Source organism: Branchiostoma floridae, chromosome 8, assembly GCF_000003815.2.
Source record: "Branchiostoma floridae strain S238N-H82 chromosome 8, Bfl_VNyyK, whole genome shotgun sequence".
NCBI classification, from domain to species: Eukaryota; Metazoa; Chordata; class Leptocardii; order Amphioxiformes; family Branchiostomatidae; genus Branchiostoma; species Branchiostoma floridae.
Window position 1 is genome coordinate 13,059,977 of NC_049986.1, and position 1,505 is coordinate 13,061,481.

The 1,505-nt window shown below is 41.4% G+C and overlaps 2 protein-coding genes across 2 annotated transcripts in view; one reads left to right on the top strand and one right to left on the bottom strand.

Annotated features, from left to right (window-relative positions):
* Window positions 1–1,505, bottom strand: part of LOC118420834 (dipeptidyl peptidase 2-like) — a gene marked incomplete in the record, with an annotated part of 5,785 nt that overhangs the window by 3,205 nt on the left and 1,075 nt on the right. Inside the window, 2 exon segments of the mRNA XM_035827863.1 lie at window positions 1–31; window positions 241–413. Coding sequence (XP_035683756.1) covers window positions 1–31; window positions 241–413 — 204 coding nt within the window.
* LOC118420836 (pancreatic triacylglycerol lipase-like) overlaps window positions 307–1,505 on the top strand; it is a 57,688-nt gene continuing 56,489 nt past the window's right edge. Inside the window, exon 1 of the mRNA XM_035827867.1 lies at window positions 307–433. Coding sequence (XP_035683760.1) covers window positions 421–433 — 13 coding nt within the window. The 5' untranslated portion in view covers window positions 307–420. The remainder of the gene's footprint in view (window positions 434–1,505) is intronic.

A 1,505-nucleotide genomic window follows, 5' to 3' on the forward strand; every position in this document is an offset into this window, starting at 1 on the left:
CCTCATGTAGGCACTCAACATTCCTCCATAACTAGTGAGATATGAACATATATGTATGTCACTTGAAATACTAATAATAAGCATTTTTAAACTTTACAAAGCTCAGCAAAGCTGTAATGATAAATCTGAAAATGTTTCAAAGTAAAATTCAAAACTCTTTGAAGTACTGCCACAGTTTCGACCACAGCACGTTTGGCTTGGAATTCTAAGATCCATTTTTGACTGAGAGGACTTTCTCACCTGCCACCGAAAGTGATGATGGGACATACATCCGGGGACTTGCAGTCCAGGTGTGTCCGCAGAGCTGTCATGAGCCGAGCGTAGTCCGCCATGGCCTGTTCCACACTCAGCAGGCCGATGTTTTCCTTCGTGAAGGACTGATTCCCAAATGGCAGAGACTCTCCATAATAGCGCTATGTCATGGTTGGAGAAGGTAGGATTTTTAGATAAGATATAGACAACATCTTGATCTAGGGGTGTATGTATTTGTAGCTGTAAATAGGAGTTTTTTGAGTAGCAGTCGGCATAAAGGTGGACAAGTTACATGTTCAACTAAGCACCCCCCCAAAGCCCCCCCCCCCCCCCCGGGTAAGCTCTAAATGTTATGAAGTAGATTTCTAGCGAGGTCAACGCCCATGAAGCCGGTTCTTTCAAATGCAGAGTAACCAATTAACGCCAGACCGGTTGCACGCGAGGGCCAGGGACGAATGTTTCACACCTATTGTCCGTCGATTACTAGCTGTTGAATACCGTCAATACATTACAAAGGACATCTTTGTGGGGCTTCCTTAAGTTTGCAGCATGTATTTTTATGAGCTGGTCCCTTTGAATGCTGGTTATATAGAATAGAAGGACGGACTGAATAATCAGCAAACAACACGACTTGAGTGCATAACGCATATATTTGACAACTTACTACAGCCGTTGTACACCGGGTCATCAGAGACGTCTCTTTACCTTGTTACAAGGTACAAGCTGTAAGTTGTAGAACTACGTACTGTTTTTATTTTTGTGAATGCAAGGAAATAGCACTGAAACATAGGGTGACACGTACTAAAAGTCACAACTTTTTGGGGTGACAACATTTTTGGGGAGTGACAAGAAGCGAAACATTTCAGTTACAAAAGTACGACCGTATAGTGATAAAAAGTAAAATATTCAACAAAGAAAACTTTTTTAAAAAGTTTAAAAAATTGCACCACGTCAGGTTCGAACTCTGGTCCAAAAGTTACAAATCCAATCACTGGTCAACTACGCCACGAAGCCTTGAGGTTCAAGTTCACGAAAAAAATAGAACTAAAGTGACAAAGCGCGTAATAAAAGAGACGGAAATAAACTGTAAGGCCGTCATTTCAAAAAGTTTAATGGCACGAAAACTCGCTACAGTCCCGACACCTTTAGATCACCAAAGTAAACTTTTTAAACTGATATATAGAGTTGTTTGTGAGCAAGTAAAGCTCCCGCACGGTGCAAAATGACGAACAATAATGCCTGCTTGATTTGAG